This window comes from Cynocephalus volans, chromosome 7 (genome assembly GCF_027409185.1).
Source record: "Cynocephalus volans isolate mCynVol1 chromosome 7, mCynVol1.pri, whole genome shotgun sequence".
Taxonomy (NCBI): domain Eukaryota; kingdom Metazoa; phylum Chordata; class Mammalia; order Dermoptera; family Cynocephalidae; genus Cynocephalus; species Cynocephalus volans.
Genome location: NC_084466.1, coordinates 126,929,137 through 126,950,960, shown reverse-complemented (window position 1 = coordinate 126,950,960; position 21,824 = coordinate 126,929,137). Strand labels below are relative to the sequence as shown.

General features: G+C 43.0%; 1 protein-coding gene across 23 annotated transcripts in view; it reads left to right on the top strand.

Moving 5' to 3' along the window:
• Positions 1-21,824, top strand: part of SORBS1 (sorbin and SH3 domain containing 1) — a 230,309-nt gene that overhangs the window by 171,743 nt on the left and 36,742 nt on the right. For 22 of the 23 annotated variants that reach the window (XM_063102755.1, XM_063102750.1, XM_063102753.1 and 19 more), the window contains 5 exons: positions 1,788-1,871; positions 5,865-5,930; positions 6,482-6,583; positions 10,875-10,924; positions 19,193-19,365. In XM_063102755.1, coding sequence (XP_062958825.1) covers positions 1,788-1,871; positions 5,865-5,930; positions 6,482-6,583; positions 10,875-10,924; positions 19,193-19,365 — 475 coding nt within the window. Of the gene's footprint in view, positions 1-1,787; positions 1,872-5,864; positions 5,931-6,481; positions 6,584-10,874; positions 10,925-19,192; positions 19,366-19,860; positions 21,334-21,824 lie in introns of all 23 variants that reach the window. The other variant, XM_063102731.1, reaches the window with a different exon arrangement.

Sequence of the window (21,824 nt, the reverse complement as noted above, 5' to 3'; positions counted from 1 at the left end):
TACAGAATCCATTTACTGTGGTGAGGCAAGCCTTCCCCTTCAGGATTTAAGCCCTGAGTCTCCAAAGACAATCAGAGGAGGTTTTATCTGTGTGCAAGAGGACATACCTGGTGTTTCAGTAATATTTCCCTCTGAATTCAACTTGATTTAATTTCAGTTAAAGAAAGGTTCTCTAGGCCGGCCTGTGGCTCACTTGGGAGTGTGTGGTGCTAACACCAAGGCCGTGGGTTCGGATCCCTATATAAGGGTGGCCGGTTAGCTCTCTTGGGAGAACATGGTGCTGACAACACCAAGTCAAAGGTTAAGATCACCTTACTGGTCATCTTTTTTTTTTTAAAAAAAAAAAAAGGTTCTCTTCCATATAGCCATATCTTACTCTACCTGTAGTGAAAGTGGAAGTAATGGTAAAGATTTTTATAAGGCTCATAGAAGTAAAGATCACTAAGAAGGTTTGCAGCCATTTCTACATGCTGCAAAAGGTCTGTTAACTGCGTTTTTAAGAAAAGTACATCCAGGAAGAACACTTTATGAAGAAGTAGCAATGACGACCTGTATGTGGAACTGGGCAGCCCCCTTCCTCATGTATTGTAGCCCAGTGGTAGTGAAGTTTCTTGTGTGATGTTTTCATTCTCGATAGAAAATGTGTACATTTTATATTTCAGATTGTTGTAGAAAATCACCATATCTCTTTTTGTGTGTGTGTGATTATCAGCGTTTTAAAAAACATACACATATATGAATTTAATCTATGAACCTCAAATACTTTTGTCTGATGTGTACATATTTAAAGTTTATTAAAGGGAAAACCTGATTTTGCTTTCCAGGCATTCATTTTTCAACTAATTATTTCCAGAAACACAGAGTAAGGTACCAGAACTTTATACATATTTGATTAAATATTAAATCCCATGGAATCAAATTATCAGTCTATGTGACACCTCTTAGAGTCATATGAAGTGAAAAATCTAACTTATTTTTATAACATAACCCAGAAGTTTTTTCCCTGTTATCTATCTTGTCCAGCTTTTCCCCACTTTATTTTTTCCAGTTCTTTAACATTTATTTGTTACAACACAAAGTACATTGTCTGTATTCACCCCCTGGATGGGTGCTTGTCAATCGTGTTTTTTTACTTGTGTCCTCTGTTTTTACTTATATCGTCTTTTACTTTACAAGACATGGTTTCTCACCTATTCATGTGCCATTAAAGATGCAGTATTAACCAATTGGCTTTTATAAAGTGTCAATATTTGCATTTATTTTGAAAAACTTAAGGCAGCCTTACAAATACTAAAACTGTACTAGCCAATAGAAAGTCTTTGCTCTATTCAGCTGGCATAGGTGGCTAAATGTTTGGTGTGCTCACCAGTTTACTTGCTTGTAACTAATAGCTCTTTGAAAAGAGGAAATAAGGGCTTTCTTTTTCCTCACAATACTGACAATTATTGAGGAATACTGTCATGCCCACATTCAGATTTGTTGTGAAGACCTGCAGTGTGGTGCAGAGTTCTCCATCTGTGGCCCAGTTGCCATCTGCCTTAGGACTGAGAACGATTCACTCACTGCTCCCTGCCTCAGTTTCCCTGTTTTTGTAAACCTATCCTCTCCCTCCTGTTTCAACTCCCTGTTTTTGCTGATGTCATTTAAAAGGGATGACTGCTGCTGTTGAATGCAGTTGCTATATATATATCTGGAAACCACTGCATCTCTACTGGCCTGTTCCTATGTAATCTTTGCATAATGTTATCCTTCTCTTTCTTCCATTTCCCTATCACCAACCCTTATAGAGTCGGGATATAAGCCCAGAAGAGATAGATTTAAAGAATGAACCTTGGTATAAATTCTTTTCGGAATTGGAGTTTGGGAAACCGGTAAGTTTAATAGCTTCAGTGGTTATACTCCTTTTTAAATAACGCTGTTGATGCACTGTTGCTGCTACAGAATCAGGTCTATTTGTAAGGAATTCAGGAAGTGGGGAGCAGTCATGTTGGTTGTCAATGGTGGGATTGTCTCTTCTCACAACAAACCTGTAAGCTTTTCTTTGGTTTACTTCAAGAAAAGACAGCTCTGGAAGTATATCTTGCCAGAATATCCCAGAGAGGCATGACTAAATCATTGATTGTCTTAGGACTTCCCACCACTTACAACAAATACTACATGCCTTATGGATGGCATTATTCAGTCATTGGCTCACTTCCTTGACCAAAGGCCTTATGGCATGCTGAGGTCAAGGAGAATGCATTACACACTGAGAAGACCAGCACTGTCATTGCTTTAAAGAGCATTTTAAAAAGCACATATACAAGGGAAATGCCAGAGCAGGCCCAAAAGGGTCATCCTTCTGTGCAGGTGTGACCCACAAATGCAACCCCATTACGGTAACTTATAGGGAATGATTTTGTGTTAGAATATTTCACAAAATTTGAAATGGGAATTAAGAATTCTAGCAAATTTTGTGTTCAGCTTAATGTTCTGCAGCTTCCCCATGGCATATCTGAGTTGGCTTTGGTACAAATTGATTTTTGGTACTTAAAGAAGGATTTTGTTAGCCCTGCACCCAAAGGAGAATCAAACGGAAGGGAGAATATAATTCATCCTTTCACTAGAGATGATTGGAAACTGACTTTAAACTATAGCTACTTTAAAGTCTTAATTATTACTGCTGCAGAAAGAATTTACAGGTGGGGGAGTTAAGTGTATAAAAACACAACATTTTATTAGATGTTCATATGAGACTTTAAGCATTGAATCCAGCTTTTTAAATTAAACTGTGGTTTGGGAAGACAGTTTTATTTGCAGAGAGGAATTAACTTTATAGCTCAATAAAATGTTAAAATCCATGATGTATATTTTTCATGAAGACGAAGAGAAATTGCTAATTTTCCTGAGTGATTCTGAGCTTTGTTTGAAAGTTCAGGCATCTTCTGAGTTAGGAGCACCTAACTTGCAGACATCCTGCTTGAAGGAAGAGGTGATCCCTTCCTAGACCCTGTCTCCCAGTACAGGCAGAGCTGTCCTGGATGAGCACCGCCACCTAGTGGCCAGTGGAGAGGGAAGCATCTAACCCAAAGTCTACCCTCCTTTCTTCTCCTCTCCCCGAAGCTTTCTCATTTCTTCACCTTTCTCTCCTTTCTTTTTCTGCTGTTCACCATTCAGACATAAGTTAAGTGTACCTCAGGCAGTCTTTTCCACGTGAAAATATTTAACAGTATCCTAACCTTTTCCTTTTCTTTTTCTTAAAACCTGCCCAATTTGCTCACAAAAAGATTTCTTTTGATATATGTAGTTTTCCCCTTCACCCCTCAAAAGACCAGGATTGGTATATGCAACAATAATGCTACACTTTTATCAAGGAAAGCAAAAGCTATTCATTTTAAATTATGTTTAATAAAGAGTTTATGCCATTGACTTTTGAAATCCCAGAATCCACAAATTTCTAGCTATCTCCTTATCTGCCAAATAACTAGTTTTATATGAAATATTAACTTTTAGGAAAAATTATGCAACTTTTTTTTCTAATTAGTTGTGATTGGTTTGCTTTACTAAATCTATCATTGCAAATAATGTTTTGTTGACAATAGACAGTATTTCAGTCCCAGCATACATTAAATAGGCTCTATGAATAGCTTGGTAAATTAACACCATTTCTAACTGAAACTGTAGTCTGAGTACCACACAACCACTTCAGGCAATGCTGAGAGCACAGTGCATTTGTATGTTGGAGCCTTCTTATAACTTGAATCCCTATCCCATTGCTTTAACTGCCTCTTAAAGACTTAGAGCTGCTTTTCCAAAATGGTGTTTACTCCAAAGCCATGTGCATTCCTTGCACAAACCTCAGAGTCCTTCCAATGGGACTGCTCCCTTTTTTGTAGGTCTTACTTTAAAAGAGAAGGTGTGGTAGGAAGAAATTTTTTCCTTTCTTTACCTCTCTTCCTGTCCCTACCACTCTAGATCACAAAAGAATGAGACATAAATAAAATGATGTAAACCATGGAAGTTGTCTTGGAAAAATTTTCAGCCATTTAGAAGCAGAATGAAATTAAAACTTGTACCAAATCATGTGGGTCATCGTTTCTCCCCCCACACCAACTCGGGACCACTTCCCTTGTGTAGAATTTTGACACAAGCCATACCCTCAACTTCTTTCTTAACCCTTTCACTTATATCCACCAAAAATGAACTGAAATTTCAGCAAGATCCTGACTGTAATGCCTTTTAGCTCCAATAAGTTGTTGTAGGATAGCAAATAACTCAAGACTTAAGGGACCGGGAGGATTATTTAAAACCAATTAAATTTGTAAATGCTGTCTTGGGTTTTTGTTCTTGTTTTTGTTTTTCAGTAAAGAAATAAGTAGAGGTACCATAGTGATATTAAAAAGTCTACTTCCTCAGATGACCAATCCAAGTATATTAAGTGCTAAAGATGAATGATAATTGCTAATACCCCTTGCTTTTATTTATTTATTCATTTATTTATTTATTTGTCTTTTTTCGTGACCGGCACTCAGCCAGTGAGTGCACCGGCCATTCCTATATAGGATCCGAACCCGTGGCGGGAGTGTCGCTGCGCTCCCAGCGCCGCACTCTCCCAAGTGTGCCACGGGCTCGGCCCTTTTTTCTTTTCTTTTCTTTTCTTTTTTTTTTTTTTTTTTGTCTTTTTACCCCTTACTTTTTAAAAAAATGCAAAATATACAGAGGTGACGTTACTGACCTGTTGCTGTCAATGGCGAACGTACCTTAGAATCAAATTACTTTTCATTTGCAGATTCATTACATATTAGCCTTTTCTTCTGTTTTTCCTCTGATTTCTTCAGAAATTGACTTGATTCCTATCTGTAAACTCAAGGCAAAATTTCACAACATGAACTGAGTTGAATGCTTCCATAGAATTGGTTATAATGAAATATGTACAGTTTTAGGAGCTATTAATGATCTCCTGTTTCTCATCTCTCCAGATGTCATTATATAAGAAATTTCAAATATAAGTAGGCAGAAACAAGGAGGTCCACTCGTTGGGAGAGAGATTCCAAAGTTAGAAGTGCCTTGTAACTTCTGTTGTCCTACCCTCAGAACCCCTCCCTTGCTAGACTTACCTTGGCAGCTTTCTGTCTTAGGAATGCAGCTCTAATTCTAACATGAAGGGTTGAAAGAGAAAGAAAGTAAACTTACAGTCTACTGTTTAAATTCTAAGTTTAAACTGTGTTCTCTAAGGGAGATAGAAGGTGTATCTCTACCACTAGCAGTATTATCAAAGTCTAGTTAAACTGTAAAATAAGGTTTTAACAGTAGTGTGAAATTGTCTTGTTCACTATTTAACACCCATTTTATATGTGGATTTCATTGCCACAAATCACAGAAAGCACATTTACTTCAGCCTACCCTCCACTGGCTAAACTTCTTAATTCACACATTTGTTAACACACACAGAATTTTACTGTGTGGAAGACTGCTTCAAATATATAGAATCTCCAGTGTCGATCTGAGTTTAAAAAGAACAATGAAGAATTTAAAAGTTTCAATTTCTGTTCAAATTCATGTTAGTGCTCTACCCCCGTCCCCCCCCCCTTTTTTTTTTTTTTTTTTAGTTTTTCAAAATTTAGAATGCAGTGATGGTTTGTTCTTGAGACATAGACATAGAAAGAAACTTCCTAGTTAGTGGCTCCACTCCCAAGTCCTCCAGGTCCCTCCTTGGGACAGGTGGCCTTGCGTCCGTAGGCAGAGTGCCCACTCCCTTGCTTTTGAGTTCACCTTTCTGTGTTGGTAGGTTCTCCTGGTGTGCCCCTCTTTGTTTGAACCAGTCTCCATGTTTGTCTTTATGTCTTTATGCTCATTTCTTCATTTCCTCCTCTGCTTCCCGTCAGCCTCCCAAAAAGATATGGGATTATACTCCTGGAGACTGCTCTATCCTTCCTAGAGAGGATAGAAAGGTAATTCTGCTGTGCCTCCTCCGTTGAACTGTGTGTGTGCTCTCTAGCTTTGGTTAGTGTGAGTGTGTTGTGGGTTTTCTTTTCTTTTCTTAAATCACTTTTAAAAAAAAATTGGTGATAACTTTTTTTTTGGCTTGGTAATAAGACTATTTAACAGTCTCTAAGACATATACTAATGTTTAGAGGTTTTTAAAGCAGTTACTTATTCTTCTGACATATAGTATTTGTCACAGTCACCATACTCTGAAAAGAGAGAGAAAATAGGTATTTCCTTAAAGGTAGGTGTTTGTGGTATTTATAGTTCTGTTTAGCAAGTAGAATAGATTTTTAAAGCTGATTACTATAGGGTTTCTTTTTTATATGCCTAATATTGCATTCTCTGTTTTCATGTCTCTAATTTCTAGTGAGCTCTTGTGTATTAGTCATGCCATCTGGCCTTATTAAAGTATAACACTAAAAAAATTCGTTTTTTTTTCAAACTTAACCTTTCATTCTCTCTCCCTTTCCTCTAAACTAAAACATTCTTTCCCGTCTTTTCTTTCTTGAACCAGACTAATCTAGAAAAAGATCTCAACCCTTGCCAGACAGAGTTAGAGGCAGATTTAGAAAAAATGGAGACGATTAATAAAGCACCCAGTGCAAACCTGCCACAGGTATTTCCGGGTTTTTCTCATGCCATCAGTTCCTTTTCAAGCTCTGCTTTGTTTTCTTCTTTGTTCTATGGTTTTTGATGTAGTCGAGGTGACGGATGGTTATGCTGGTTATTTTAAGCTGCATGGCTTTTGGGCTCCTGTTTTAGATTCCTTTTCCCACCCCACCTTCACCCAAGTTAATTTTGCTTGGATTTCTTTGAGCTTGGCATCTTCCTTACAGGAGATTTTTCAAATATATTCAGAGTTGACTGGTGATTTAAATTGCTCCCTTTACCAAATTCTCTTCCTCTGCTTTCAGGGGGCAACACTTTAAGTTCTCTTCCTCTGCCTCTGTGTACCTTCTCTGAATTTTCAGGGAGCTATTTCTGGCAATTTCCTTGTCTTTTTTCCAGCTCTGGGAGATACCAACCTCAGAGACCATTTTCAAAAAACACAGCAGCAGTGATTTGAGTGTCTGTTCTGTGCATGGCACTGTCAGAATAGTAGTAGTTATAATTTTAAAGCTCAGAAAGTTCTCAGTGAAAAAATGCACTCCAGAGGTCAGACAGCCTCAACACAAACGAGTGTTTGAAACTGAACCTGCATTGATATTGGAGCTGTGTCAGAATGTGGTTAGGGTTAGGGTTAGGGTGAGAGAGAGAGTCCAAGGTAAATGCGGTTCCGAGGGCAAAAAAAACAATAAATGTTCACAGAATTGTCCCTAGGGCTTCCTGATAAACAAAAGAGATTCTTACAAGGAAAGGATATCTTTAAGACAATAAAAAAGGAATGTGGACATTGCTAAAGAGGATAGGAGGGTCCACAAAGCATAGCAGGAAAAGTGGAAGCTGCCAACGGATCCGTGTTGTACTTAAGCAGAACTAAGATGAGGAGGGTCAGAGCACCAGCATGAGTGACTTGGGTGCGAAATGTCATGTGAGTGCCAGAGACTCAAAGCAGGGAAGGGGTGCAGAAACTGGGGGTTGTGACAGCAGCCAAGGGGGGGCTGGGATATGAGAGTCAGAAGCCAAGGTGCTGCAGGCCAATCAAGGGAGTTAGGATTTGTGAATCCAGAGTCCCTGGAGGATGAGGGAGGCAGAAGGGTTTTTGGGCAGGCCTGGATCCTTCTTCGGAACCTGAAGGGTGCACAGAGGTGGGTCACTGTGCACACGCTTGGGGTAGATGGGTGATGAGGCAGGAATAGGGAGTAGGGGGCTGAGTTTCCAACCGGGCTGGAGACTGGAATCAGGTATAGCCACTGTCAAATTGAAGATCCAACGTAGGGAGTGATCACACCCAGTTCTGGAGTAAGAACCGTGTCTGCAGGTAAGTCCAAGAATGGGCTGGGATGCAGTTTGGGAGATCCAAGATAGCACGTTGGATGAAGACAAATCAGAGGGGTACTTTTCAAAGTAGTCCAAAATAATAAGCCCAAGGATGGGAGGCCGCTAGAGAGCCACTGAACTAACTGCAGCATCCCTGAGGGAAGAGCCTGCTTCCGGTACCTGGAACTCTGCCTGGGACAGGGTGGGCACAAAGAGCATCTGGTGCACAAATGGATCATCTTCATGTTGGCTCAGTTAATTGGTGCCCGTTAGCCCTGAATGTGTATGAGACATGCTGGTTCTAAATCAGTACCAAAAGGGACTTTGTCTTCAGGAGCTTAACAGGTCAGTCACACTCATAAAGATCTCTAATAGTGAACACAGCAGTGCCTGCTAAGAGCTGAGTGAATGGTCAGGGCTCTAAGTGCCAGAAGAGAAATCTTGTGGGAGGTCAGGAAATACTTCTCAAAGGAGTTAGCCAAGATCTTAAAGGGTGGATGGAACTTAGATACCTGGTAAAAGTGGGGGGTATCCATTTGAGGTATCATGAAAGCATTAGAAAGAGCACCGAAGTACACATGTTTAAGGTGTATTTAAGGAAGACGAGTTAAGCTGGAATAGGAAATTGGTAGTGGGAATAGTGGGAGGTAGGTTTGGGAAAAAGGGTTGACCTTGGATTGTAGAGGCTCAGAAAATATGGCTAAGGAGTGGGTGGGTTTTGCCCTCAGACCAGTGATGTGATTTGGGAAGTGTTTTAGGAGGATTAGTGTCATTGCTCTAGAGAGGTCGGATTGGAGGGAGAAGGAAACTGGAGTCTCATGGGGCACAGGGGTCATGGTAGTGCTCTGGGCGTGTGGCAGTGAGAACCCATGCTGTGGTGCACCAGCGTGAGACGAAGGTAGCTGTGAGAGAGATCACCAGGGAAATTAGAATGGGACATTTTGACTAATTGGTGCAAAGAAAAAAGAATTGGTGGGTGGGATGGAGACAAAGACAACTTTAGGGTTTTAGCCAGGCAGCTGGAAAGAATGAGGACATAAGCACATCATGTAAGAAAGCTGGGAAGAAAATCAGTGCAGAGGCAAGATGAGGGAGTTAGTTTTAGGTAATTGACATTTGCGCTGTTGGTTGGGTGTCATATAGTAGACAGTGGAAGTACAGGACGAGGTCTCATGAAAGAAGCAAGGGCTTAAGAATTCGATTGGAGTCACCTGAAGAAGGGTGGTGCTTGAAGCCTTGGGAGCAGATGTAGATGAAAGATTGAAAAGGGAATCATGTTGATAGAAAGGTTGAGAGCTCAACAACTGCCCGTTGGGATGTTAGATGACATGGGACAGGAGAAGGGGGCGTTGGAGAAAGAATAGTTCAGAGAGGTAGGGAGAAAAGCAAATGATGAAGCCAGAGGAGAAAGTATGAGAACTGCCTAGTTCTCCAGAGAAGTCTAGAAAGATGGACTCCAAGGAAAGGTCAATGGATTTGGAAACTAAGGGTTTCTAAAGACTTTGGAGGTTGCTGGGTGAGTAGCTGATGGGAGTTTGAATGTGTGGCAGAGAATCAGGTGGTCTTGCAGGGGTGCAGCACTGATTGAGAAGATGTGATCAAGGGAGGAAGGGAGAGAGGGAGGGAAGGATGAAAGGGTATGTTCCCAGAGGACTCTGCAGGGTCATGCAAGAATTTTTCCAAGATGGAGACCAGGACAAGGTCTTCAAGGGTAGAAGACCAGAATGGGACAGATGCCAAAACATAGGAGACTCAAAGAGAGGACAGATGGGCAAGACCAGTGCAACTGAAAGGGCTGGAGGATGAACATGGAGGTAAGAGCAGGTGCCCTCTCTGAAGAATAATGGGGGTGGGGTAGAGTCCTCATTCTGGGGCAGAGGTGCCCCCAGAAGTGAAAGGACCCCTATCCCAACAGGTTGAGGGTGGATGTTTCAGTAGGCAGAGAGCCAGGTGGGTGAGCGAGCCCCTGATGAGGGCTGCCTCCCCTCCCTGTCATCTCCTTTTCCCTCTTTCATAATCTCTTCCTTCCTCTTTCTCTCCTTTCCCCAAATGTCTGTTCTCTAGATAGCTTGTTTTCTTTAAGATGGTCATTATTAGAGAAACGGTCATTATTAGAAATAGGGGTACCTTTATAAGTTAACTTTTATATTGATTTTTTTCAGCTACCACATTATTTTTAAAAACAAATATACAAGAGTACTTTAAAAAGTTTGTGGAAAAATAGAATGAATCTGTCTATGAACTTTTTGAAGTACCCTCCTACTGAACCCTTTGCATTCTTCTCTCCAAGACAACAGAAATCTCAAACTACATAATGTTGCTTTTTCTCTGCATGTAGCTCTTGGTTGTTGTCTTCCTTTTGTGTGGCGGCCTGTGATGTTATAAAGCATTCCCCCATTCATGCTGAAGTGGTCATCAATAGGTTTTGTGAAATTGCATTTCTCCCCGTTTCCACACTTCTGTGTCTGTAAGTTATCTGAATACATACAGTATGTGATCTTTTAAAATGCACTTTTCTATATTCTGTACTTGAAGTGTTGGGTAACCCTTTCTCTGGATGTGGCATTTGGGGCGCATGAAGGGGTCTGCAGGGGGCTCAGCAGGGGCCTCAGGACTGGGGGGAAGCTGGTGAAGGGTGTGCTATCTGTGTCAAAGTGCATGTTGGCCCAGTGTTGGGCCTGGGGCTGAAGATACACCTGAGCCAGAGGCCATCTCCTGATCCACCCAGAGAGCCTTGGCTGCATCTGCTGGAAGGCAAAAGACTAGAGAGTAGGAGCCCACCTGCCCAGAAATTTCTCTTCCCAAAGGAACAGCACCGCCCTCCACCAGCACTGAAAACCTTCCATCCAGATTCCCTGCCATCCTTCTCTAAATTAGGAAAAGAAATGACTTCTCTTTTTCCCCTTGGCTTGAAACATCTGAGTCAAAATAAATTGTCTACATTCTTTTTTTCTTTTTCTTTTCTTTTTTTTTTTTGACATTTACAGAGCTCAGCAGTCAGCCCCACTCCGGAAATTTCTTCAGAGCCTCCTGGATAGTAAGTTGCCATTCCACTTTGTTTACATGGCTTAATATGTCAGAAATGGGAAGAGAGAGGCTTGTGTTTTAGACCCAAGGTGTGTTATATTTGTATCAGTCTAGCGGCTTTGAATGATGTGCAGTTTGATACATAGCAATCTAATTATAGATTTCAAATTATTCTTCTGTTCTCTCCTCTTTAAAATTAATTTTGTGGTGATGCATATTACCTTTGATAAGCCTTTCCCCATGTTGACATCTTTACCTTTAGAATATGAGTTTATTTGTCTAAGTTTAGAATCAAAGTTCTCATTTACTTGTTCTCAGCTGGAGGTGTGTTTGTGACTGAGACAGGCTACATCTGGGATAAAGATGGGGGAGGTTTGGTGGGGTTGAGTCCTCAGACTGGACCTGTCATGGGGGAAGGTGGGGCCCAGGTTGGACTGGCTTCCCTGACTCTCTCAGAAATGTGGATTTGTACCGCACATTAGTTCTTGGCCTCTGTTTCCGTGGTGCATGCATGCCTCCTAACTCCAAGGGGCAGCCACAGCCTCCTTTCCCCTCCCTCAAACCATAGCGGATCCTCCAGCAGATTGCCTTTCTCAATACTTTGCTATACAGTTATTATCACACGCAAAAATGTTCAGTGCTTACCCCCAGCCCACCCCCATTACATACATGGCAAATAGCAAACATTTTAGCTCTTATAGATAGGCCCTAACTGAGCCTTTCTAAACCCAGTCTCCTGGTATTGCCTCTTATGGCCCTTATGTCTGTGACCATATACCTGAATTATACTCTTGTGTTTATATAATTGCCAGTAAGCACAATCTCCATAGTGCCCGGTGCAGCCAATAAATTTGGGAAAGGAGCTTGTTCTGGCAGGAGCATTTCTTTACCTTTTCACCATCATATCTGTAGCTCATTCTTTGAAATATGATGAGGAGGAAAGGCACAACTACTGTCTGCTCTATTTGGGTTGGTAAGTTCACAGTGAGCAAAATGGATTTTTTTGACAAGTGTTACGGTCACTTGGGCATGTGCTATCTACCTTGCAGGAAAAGTCAGTCAGCTTGTGTTTGAGTATTTCAGTAGAAAAATGGAAAAAGCATAATCCTTTTAGGGTAGTGATCAAAAGCTCTAGCTAGATCTGTTATGTTAATTTTTCTCTATAAATATGTGTGCTTCATGATGAATATGCCCAGGACATAAGAAATTGGGAAGATGTATTAAGACAGCAGCTAGAGGAAAAGTTACCTGCCTTAGAGGACAGTTCTCACCTTGGAGAAGGCTAGGTATAGTCTCTTTCTCCCACTTTGGGATTGGTAATCAAGCTCCTAGTATGACAGAGAGGCTTCAGGGCTTAGTTGTAGCATTGGGACCTTCTCCCCTTTCTCTCTATTTGGGCTCTGAGTTTCACTCTCTTTTAAAGAGCTTCCAGTTGAGCTGTGCCTTCAGCTCTAAAAGTGACAACAAGTCACCCATCCTCTAGGTTCCAGAGATGTGCTTTCAGAGGTGAAACCCCCTAGATCACCTTAGGCTATCTGCAGATAAAGGGCTTCCTCAAGGCAACAGCTCCCAGCAAACTCTTTAGTCCCCAAGACCACATGTTTGTGTCTTGACTGCCCATGTTAACCATACTGCCTGGTCACCCCTGCCTCCACCTCCTCACCCCACATCTCCCTGAAATGCACAAGGTAGAAAAGTCTGCTTCAGGCAGCCAGGTGAGTGAATTCCTTAGCTCTACTGGGTCTAAGACACTATGCTAGGTATTATAATAGGAATGGGGATATAGTCTCTTAACAGTTTTGGGGACAAAACACATATAAGTAAGTTTTAGTACATGAAAAGGCAAAGTGGCAAATGTAGACTATAAAGGTTAAAAGTGTTAAGAAGAGGAAGCACCTACCACGAGCATTCAGGGCTAGGAGCACAGGTCTTGAGTAAAATAATTTTAGTGATTTATTGAGCAAATTTAGTGATTTATTGTGTGCCATGCCCTATGCTTAGCATTTTATCCACCTTAATCTCTTTAATCCTCTGAACATCCCAGGCCCAGGTGTTATTTCTACTCCCATTGTATAGGTGAGGAAACAGGCACATCGAGGCAGTGTAATGCTAAGAAGGTTCTACAGCTGGCAAGTGGCAGAGCTCTGTCCAGAGCAGGAACAATGAAGTTCTAGACCAGGGGACTGGTGTCAGCAGTAAACTATCACCTGCACCATACTGATTCAGACTTTGGTAGTGAATTAGCAGAAAGCATACTAAAGTTTAATGTTTTTGATCTACTAAAAATAATTTAAGCAACTATTTGTAATATTGGATTGGCAGGGTTGAGGAGGACTAATGTAAACTGCTTAAAAGAGCAAATTGTTTTCAGACCCTCTCATTGTATATATTCTATATCATTGAAATACGTCTCCAAAGACCTCTGTTTTTCAGTCATAGCTCTATGAGCTATTTCATAGCTCTCATGAAATACTTGGCAGGAATAGGTGAGTTTTTCCTCCTGCTATTCTATCATTTGGGGATTTTTCAGTAAACGGGCTTGGTTTTCTCCCAGTTTGTCCAAATGAGTAAGATTTTTTCATATTTGGAATTGTGAAGAACCAGCCCAAGTGGGTGCTTGACACAAAGGAAAGTGTACACCAAATGTTTGCTGAATAAGTGAATGGATCTAGAAATCTTGATGAACTGGAATAACTCGCTTAGCACCAAGGCAGGCAACTTGAGAAGTGGCCGTGGCCCCTTTCACTGGATGGGCAGGAATGCTGTGTTGAAGAAACATGGGCAGGACTTGCCCTAACCCAGGGAATGAAGATGGAGGAATCACAAATGGCCCACGTTCATATCTTGAATAGACTGCAATTTAGAGTTTAGTTAATTAACATTGCTTACATATCACAATATTAGAAGAACCTGGTAACAGAGAGGAAGAAATTCAGCCGTAGTTCCAATATCCTAATATAACTACCAGTCCTTGCCCTCAAAATATATTTTTTATAGTTACCATCACAGTGTCTGTCCAATTTTGCATTTTATTTCCCTAGCATTATCAGGTCTGTAAATCACTAGTACGAACTACTTACTGATGATTTTCCATCATCGCTTAGTATTTCAGCATTGATTAGCACTCACGCTGTTTTCCTAACCTAAGAGCTTTACTGTGTTTGGCCAGTAGGTGGCACTCAAGAACAAGTTGCTCACTCAGGTGGTGATGGTAAAACAGAGAACACTTTTTTCCTTTAATCTGAATTAAGAACAAAACACAAATCATAACCTGAAGCACTATATGAAACATCAGAGATTCCCCTGGGCTTTACAAATATGTCAGGAATCTGTGCATGTAGGTATTCAATTATATAGAATCATTGTTTTTCCTAATATTTATTGAACAACCATGCATGCAAAGATTAATAAGATAAACTGCCTGCCTTCAAGGGGTTCAGAGGGTAACAGGAGAAACAGACTTGTAAATAACCAGAATCCAGTGTGGTAACTGCAATGATGGGACCCGGAGGGAGTGAGCATCTCTTGCTTTGTGGAGGAGGAAAGGTCAAGGAAGCTTTATAGAGGAGCTGCAAATAAAATGTGAATAACAATGACATTATATATACATAAAAATAATTTTTTCATGCAGTACAAATGATGAAACATCTAGAGGATTGTCTAGACTCCCTCCCCCAAAGTCAGTTAACAACAGTTACTTTTTTTCCTTCCTGAAATCATCAAATGGGTTTGAACAGTGAATATAATCTCCGTGAGGCTAGAATTTTTTGTGTTCAGTTCCCTGTTGAATCTCCACCTGGGAGAATGATTGATACTTAGTAGGTGCTCAGTAAATATTTGTTGACCAAATAAATGAGCAATGGATTGACATGATGAGATCTTTTCTAGAAATGTCACCAGCAGTGATTTGCAGAGATTATTGGAGGGAGTCAGAACTGGAGGCTGGGGGAGTGATGGTGTGCTTGTCGCAGGGTTGTAGGTGAGTGGTGGTGAGGCAGTGACCAGGGAAGTAGAGTGAAGGGACTGATATGAACTGTGTCAAGGACAGGGAAGAAGCAGGGCCTGGTGACTGATTAGGTATTGAGGAGCAAGGAGAGGGAGGGAACTGATCCCCTGGGCTTTCTGGCATAGGTGATTAGAGGTGGAGGAACAGAGCTGGGTTTGGTTTGGGAGATATTGGGTTTAAGATGCCTGAGGAACATCAAGGTAGAGAGGTCTAGAAGGCAGTTGAATGCATGCATGTGTCTGGAACTTAAAAGAAAGGTCTGTATAAATTTGCAGGTGGATTTCTTGGACATTTTTACCATGCCTTTAGTTTTACAGATGAAAGAAACTGAGGCTGAGAGAAACAGACTGGTTTGCAAGTTATTAAACAGCAGGTTTGCTTCAGGTGATCCACATTCCTCGTTGGAGTTGGGCTGGAATCCCAGCCTTCCAGGACCCTGTCCACTGCCTCCAGAGCCAGCCTGTTAGCACAGTTGGGAACACTTGGCCCTATGATGATTGCCCTGTTCTCTCACTTTATTCCTCCAGTGAGTGTGTTTTTGTTGAATCCTCTTGAAACTCAGCAGCCAGCTCCGCATCTTAGCCAGAGGCTGAATTCTCTTGGCTTGTTTTTTCTGATCTAAAATCTGGCTCAATCCAGGCTACTAAGAGCTGAGCTTTTGAGTTTAACTTGTTAATTAATCAGTAGCTCCTAATCCTGATTGGACCTTTCTCAATCAACTGGGAGTATATGGCTTCTTCTCTCATTCTCTCTAATCTACTTGGACACAGAAAGGACCCAATGACTCTGTCACCTTGGTTAATGCCTTCAACACTGTGGTCCTCAGTTTCTCCTTTTGTACAGTGGGACAAATGAAGAGCTGATGGAGATGATACATTTAAAAACATTGTTCTAAAGCTCTTGGATAATAGTTTTTAAACAAGGGGTGCCTTAGTTACAAAATGCTACACATCTGGAAAAAGCATGTTTTGTTGGCTTTGGTATCAGAAAGAAAACAATTGGCTGTAGCAAATTCATTCTGAGAGGTTTCCTGAGTGCTGGTTTGTTGTCCTGGTGGGAAGCAGGAAAACGTGGTGATAATGGGTGGAAAAAAGCCAGAGCATGGGGTGGCTAGGGTGGGGTGAGTCCTGACGGCAGGTGAAATAGAGCAAGTGTGAGGTCAGGTAGCAGTGATGACCAAGAGTCATGACAGAACAAAGTTAAGAGGAACTTAACTTTGGAAGTTCTGACCAAGGCTGAGGCAATTCAGATGGCAGCAGGAGCAGCAGGATGGAAGCTGCTGTGAAAGTCACTCTTAAGAGAAAAACCTTAGTCAAATTAAATTTAGCAGAGTTTATTTGTGCAAAGAAGGATTCATGAGTTGGGCGGCCCTCAGAACCAGGAGAGGTTCAGAGATATCCACCCAGCAACTGGGCAGGCAGTATTTATAGACAGAAAAATGAGGTGATGTACAGAAACAGCTTGACTGGTTTACAGCTCAGAATTTGCCTTATTCTTGCAAGGTGTGATGAGGCTTTTGCCTCATATGGACGTGGTCTGATTAGTTGGCAGCCTGTGATTGGCTCAGCTGCTATAATTGGCTGAGACTCATTTACTTTTATAAGAATATACTCTTAGTATGGAGGCAGCCTCAGACCAAATCTAGTATAATGTAACGCTCTCCAGTGCCCAGGGAGGTGTGGTAGCCCCAAACCAAGGCGGGTGGGGCTTTAGAGACCATCCCTTCACAAAGTGAACCTCAGTCATCACAGCTGTTGGTCAGCAAGGATAAAGGACATCTACACAGATGCTCTTCAACTTACGATGGGGTTACATCTTGATAAATGTTTCATAGAGCTGAAAAATTGTAGGTCAAACCATCCTAAGTTGGGTACTGTGTGTACATGGATCTTTCTAAAGTTGGGGTTACACAAAAGAGAAACAGGTTAAACTGAAGGGCAAAATCAGAAAATACAACCAAAGGGAAGAGGATGGACCATGAGTAGGAAATTTAGAAAAGGGACAGATGTATTTTTAATTGGGAAATTCAAAGTTAAAGCTAGCTTAGATGGGCTGACATTTACTTATGTTGGCATATAGTGCCACAGGCTTGCAAGCCACCTACAGGTGTTTCCCAGCTCTTTAGCAGGAATTGACAGCTTTTATCAATCAAAACCTGGGACTATGTCTGTGAGCGCCCCCTGCAGGTAGAAGCGGGCAGGCAAAAGCTGCATTTGGTGACAGCCCACGTCCCTTGGCCTGGCCCCTGAGCCAGGGAAAGCCAAACCTTTATCTCTGGGGGTAGGAGTGGTACCTCCAGGCAGTGGCGAGGAGCCAGCGGAAGCCTGGGTTGTCCCAATTCCCCGCAGTCTTAACTCTTTCCACCACTGTGGTGATACGCCATCATGTATGCCAGTTTTACTTTCAGAAGATGCAGCCTTTCATTTAATCACCGTGCGTGACATCGCTGATGTCAGGAGCTAGCCTGAAGTAAATTTTATATTCTTATATTTGTGGAAGAATTTCTAATAACAATTTCACAAATCAAAACATATTGTTAATCAGATTGCGTATGCTAATTTTACTCTTAGGAAATAGGACCTTTTATTCATTCAACAAATCTTTATTGAATGTACTGAAGGACCCTATAGTCTAGTGGGCAAATAAGGGCGTGGTCTGGGGGAAAGAAGCTGGCACCATCTCACCCCTCCCGGAGGTTTCTCACCATGAGGCATACACCTGGAAACTGCTCTCACTTCATTTGCGCGCTCTTATGTTTTCAGCATTGAGAGAACCCCAGTAACGTTTTTCTGTCTGGGCTGAGGAAAGGGGGGAAGCATTTGGTCCCCTCACCGAGGACACAGAGTATGAGGGACCTGGGAGAGCCTTGCCCCTTCCCCAATACCCCCCGCTAGGTCCCCTTAAATAGAGCTTGTAAAGCCCTTAGCCAGTGGTGGGCAGCTGGTGAGGGCTCAGTTAAGTGGCAGTGCCTGTGATGGACGTGACCAGAGGTTCAAGCTCTAGCTCTGCCGTTCTGCTTTGACAAGTTATACCAAATCTCTCTGTGCCTCATTTCCTCATCTGAAAAATGACAGAAGGGGGATTGTCGGTGAGGATTAAAGAGAGAATGATCATCAGGACTTAGCACAGTGCCTCCCGTATAGGATGTCTTGCCCAGTCGTGTGTAGAGTAGTTATTGCCATGACTGTCTGTGGCCATGGGACTCAGGCAGGGGCTGTGCACAGAAGGAAAGGCCAGCTTTATGGAGTGTAAAAAATGCCACCATTGATGGATAGGTAGAAGGAAAGCTAGATGGCTAGAGCGTGATAAAGCAAGTGCAGATCTTCAGCTGAAAAATCTGTATTCATACTGGTAAACTTAATTCAGTAGGATTAAAGGCAGCCTAATAGAATCCTGTGTACAGTACTTTTGTGGGAAAGGAGTCATTCACTTATCCAGGCAGAGAGCGTGTGTGTGCATGCGCATGTGTCTGTGGGTGCAGGCATGGAGAAGTGGGCTCAGGGGAAGGGAAGGGCTGAGAGTAAAGACGCTGAATTTTTTTCTGTGCCCCACCTCATTCCAAAAAGGATTTGTGGTAACTTGCAAAAATACCTAGATTTTAACAAGATAAAAATAAATGAAGGATTTAAATGAGCAGTAGTTTATGCTCATAATACATGTCATAAAGTTCTGAACACAAACTTGAAAGAAGTGAGTGCAAAATTTGGCTGTGATAAGATCACTGAGAATCTCAGGTTCCAATTTCACTTGGTTGCTGATTTTCCTGGAGAACCAAGACAGTTGGGCTGCTTCCTTTCATTGCTGATTTTAATATTCAAGCAGCCAAAGCGCTTATGAAGGATAACCCAGGAAAATAATCCGAGTAGTGGACTTGAAACAGCCAACATTGGCTGGGCACATGTCAGAGGCTCCATTTATGTTCTCGACTACACCATCTTGTGGGTGGCCACTTGGTTCCTCCTCCCCCCTGCCCTCCCTCCCTAGGAAGTGTTTTATTCTTTTAAATCACAGATGCAGTCATCCCAACTAGAATACATTGCTGTTTGGATGAGATTTCTGAGCATTCAGGGTCCATGGGCCTGTCTTATTTGTAGAAATGTGTGTCTAAATAGGAATGCTTAGAAAGGATAGTGCTTGATTAGGATGCTAGGAGGTATGTTTCCCATCCTCATTAGGTAATGTGTTTTTTTTTTTTAAATGCTAAGAAATGCTAACTTCTATTCTTACCTTTTTTCCTCCCTCTTCTCTCTTTTAAAATTACCTCGTTGATAGTGTATATTCTTCCAACTTCCATGCAGTGAAGAGGGAATCAGATGGGGCTCCTGGGGATCTCACTAGCTTGGAGAATGAGAGGCAGATTTATAAAAGTGTCTTGGAAGGTGGTGACATCCCTCTTCAGGGCCTGAGTGGGCTCAAGCGACCCTCCAGCTCAGCTTCCACTAAAGGTAATTAACTGGGTGAAGCCTGTAGGCCTCCTGTCTCCCATACACACCAGTTAACTGAATGTTGGCAGCGGGTGAAGCTCCAGCAACTGGGATAAGTTCTGCCTTGTTCAGGGCCATGTGCAGGCCTTGGAACCCTCTAAGGCCCCTCCCCTGTTTTCTCACCGGCCATTTTTCTTTCTGGTGTTAATAGTTTCCCTTCCTTTGAACCCCCACCCTTTCTCTCCTTGAAGCATCTTTCTCTCTTTTTTGTTCTAATTCCTTTTTATTTAGAAATTAGCTGAGCTTTAGCCTCTCCTAACTCTAGCAGGGTGGCCATTTTTTTCATTGCATCTTTGCACCTGCTTTGCAGCACAGATTATTTTGCTTCCGGACGTCGACTGGAAAATTTTTAAGAGCCCTTATGACAAATGAGCATGTTACCTCTCCTTTTTATTTTTTAGCAGCTTTCAGCTTTAACCTAATGGGTCTGTTTATTTTATTCTGCATGCTTACCAGTGGATCGTAAAGGTGGGAATGCTCACATGATTTCTTCATCTTCAGTTCATAGCCGAACGTTTAACACTAGCAATGTGTTAGGCCCTGTGTGTAAGCACAAGAAGCCCCTGTCAGCTGCGAAAGCCTGCATTTCAGAAATCCTTCCTTCCAAATTCAAACCGAGGCTCTCTGCTCCCAGTGCTCTTTTTCAGGAACAGAAGAGTGTCCTGTTGCCCTCAGAGAAGGCTCAGAGCTATGAGAACCTTTGTGTTTCAGTTTCTCTGAATGATTCTAAAAGAGGCCTCCCCCTCCAAGTGGGGGGGAGCATTGAGAACCTGCTCATGCGCTCCCGGCGGGATTATGACAGCAAGTCGAGCAGCACCATGAGCCTCCAGGAGTATGGCACCAGCACCAGGAGGCCCTGCCCTCTCTTGAGAAAAGCTGGTATGCAGTTTACCATGTTCTACCGGGACATGCACCAGATCAACCGAGCTGGCCTCTTCCTGGGATCCATCTCCTCCTCCAGTGTGCGGGATCTTGCCTCCCACTTTGAGAGGAGCAACCTGGCATTGGCCAGGGGCGAGCTGGGCCCCAGCCAGGAGGGCTCAGAGCACATCCCCAAGCACACTGTCTCCTCCCGCATCACCGCTTTTGAGCAGCTGATTCAGCGGTCCCGGTCCATGCCGTCCCTGGACCTATCCGGCAGGCTGAGCAAGTCCCCCACACCTGTGCTGTCCCAGAGTTGCCTGACCTCAGCCCGCTCAGCTGAATCCCTACTTGAGTCAACCAAGCTCCATCCCAGGGAGGTGGACGGGATGAGTTCCAGCAGGGTCTACGCCTCCCCAACGTGTAGCAATATGGCAGACCACACCTTGGGCTTCAGAGGCCTTGTGCCTTCTGAGCCCCTCTCCACCTGCTCTGATGAGCTAGACCACTGTTCGAACGTGTCCAATGACAGCAGAGAGGGCGGTGGCAGCAGTGTTCATGGGGACTTCCCCAAACATCGCCTCAACAAGTGTAAGGGCACCTGCCCAGCCTCGTACACACGCTTTACCACCATTCGGAAGCATGAGCAGCAGACTTCGAGACAGCCCGAGTGGCGCCCAGAGTCCAGAGGGGACAAGAGCACCCTCCTCAGGAACATCTACCTAATGAGTCCCCTCCCTTTTCGGTTGAAAAAGCCCCTCCAACACCATACCCGGCAGTCTCCCCCTGGTGACTGCTCAGGCCTCCCCATGGGCCAGAAGCCAGACCTCCCCAGTCAGCCCCATCAGGACCAGCCCCCCTCTGGGGGGAAGCCCCTGGTTCCCACACGCCTGTCTTCCCGACACACCATGGCCAGGCTTAGCCGCAGCTCAGATTCTCTTCAAGAGAGACCCGTGGGCCCGGAGGACTGCCCAAGGGCCGTTAATAATGAGAACTCTGTGCCATACTCAGACCATGACCTGGACAGGAACAACAACCCACAAAGTGAACGGGTGCCATCACGCGGAGGTGGCGTCTTGTGTGTCTGGCCAGTCTCACCTCCCTGCCTCTCCTCTGCTTGCTTTGTCCCCCCTCCCATGTGCCCCTGGTGCTCATTTTTTGGTCTGTCTTTGTTTTCTGTTTGTTTTGCTTGGCAATTAATCATGGCTCCTAGTGGCTGCACTTCTTTAAAAACAAAGCCCCCATACCATTTAGACTAATCACCAAACTGTGTTTTGAAAGAAAAATTGGCCGTTTAGCTCATCTGAGAAATGTGTTCATTTGAACTCTTGAACCTCTTGCTGTTGCACCAATCTGGATGCACCTGTGGTTTTTGAGAGGCAGCCTCTCCCAGTGGCCGTGTGTGTGTGTGTGTGTGTGTGTGTGTGTGTGTGTGAGAGAGAGAGAGTGTGCAGTGTGCAGCGTGCAGCGTGTTGCTCTGAGATCCTGCATGCCTCTTTGTGGGGATACCTTTCAAAGAAAGTTCTCTTTTTGCTCACTTTTTGCATTCTGATTACTTT